Source organism: Trichechus manatus, unplaced genomic scaffold (assembly GCF_000243295.1).
Source record: "Trichechus manatus latirostris isolate Lorelei unplaced genomic scaffold, TriManLat1.0 scaffold00262, whole genome shotgun sequence".
Classification (NCBI taxonomy): Eukaryota; Metazoa; Chordata; class Mammalia; order Sirenia; family Trichechidae; genus Trichechus; species Trichechus manatus.
This window is the reverse complement of record NW_004444198.1, coordinates 1,164,274-1,165,333: the sequence shown is the minus strand read 5'-3', so window position 1 is coordinate 1,165,333 and position 1,060 is coordinate 1,164,274. Positions and strand designations below refer to the sequence as shown.

The 1,060-nt window shown below is 38.4% G+C and overlaps 1 protein-coding gene across 1 annotated transcript in view; it reads left to right on the top strand.

Annotated features, from left to right (window-relative positions):
- Positions 1-712, top strand: part of CEP192 (centrosomal protein 192) — a 193,928-nt gene extending 193,216 nt beyond the window's left edge. The window contains exon 45 of the mRNA XM_023724815.1: positions 93-712. Coding sequence (XP_023580583.1) covers positions 93-231 — 139 coding nt within the window. The 3' untranslated portion in view covers positions 232-712. The remainder of the gene's footprint in view (positions 1-92) is intronic.
- Positions 713-1,060: the final 348 nt, after the last annotated feature.

Sequence of the window (1,060 nt, the reverse complement as noted above, 5' to 3'; positions counted from 1 at the left end):
TGCTGACTTCCGTGCTGGGGCGCTGCTGGTGGGGAGCTGCATGCTTGCTGCAGGAGCCAGCGTCTGGTGCTGAGCCCTTCTTTCTCTTACAGGGCCCAGCACTACATCAACGTGCCAGTTCAGTTCAGACCCCAGTCGGCGGGCGCGTTCGAAGCTTTGCTTGTTATTCAAACAGACGAAGGCAAGAGTGTCGCTGTTCGACTAATTGGAGAAGCTCTTGAAAAAAATTAACTAGAATACATTTGTATAAAGTAAATTACATAAATTGTATTTGGTAACTTCCTTTTTCTACACTACAATTATGCTTTTGTGTATAATTTGTATGCAAAATTGGGTGTTTAACTGTAGATTTTTTTGTTTTGAAAAGCTAATACTGAAGACTTGACTGAAATATCATGTATCTAGCCTACAGTATTACTTTTACAGGGGAGAAAATAATTCTATTTTTGCATCGATTATGATATTCTGAATGAATATGGCATTTATTTTAATGTGGTATATCCAGAAATAAACTTTATTTTCCATTAAACTTGTCTCTTCTATATGGTGCCATACAGTAATTAGAATATCACTTTTTTCCGCTAATTATTTCCAAGCTTCTGGGTTTGTTTTGTGATTTTTCTCCTCCATTACGGAGTTTCTTTCTCCTAAGAAATACCTTCTCTATTTTTTCTTTCTTTTAGCTAATTGTCCAGAGTAGAAAGGACAGCCAGCCTACTTTCAAAAAAAGTGTTTTTCTCCAGAGTGGTATTTTTTGTAATTAAAGCTAAACAGGCCCACCACTCCAGAAGAACGTTTGGGAGGGGCTCTCTGCAGGCAGATGCCAGAAGTCCTGGTGAGAGAGGAGCTTCCGTATATACTTTTCTTATGGATATGTAATTCTTCCTATTTCTCCATGTTTTGGAAACTCGATACTTGGAGTTTTAAGAACAGTTGGATGTGAACAAATGATTCATTACAAGCAGTGATCACTGCTAAAGCAACAGCCACAAACTATTGGCTGTCCTCACTTAATAATTTCTAATGGGGAAGAGCATCTAATAGGCCAGGTTAAAGCATC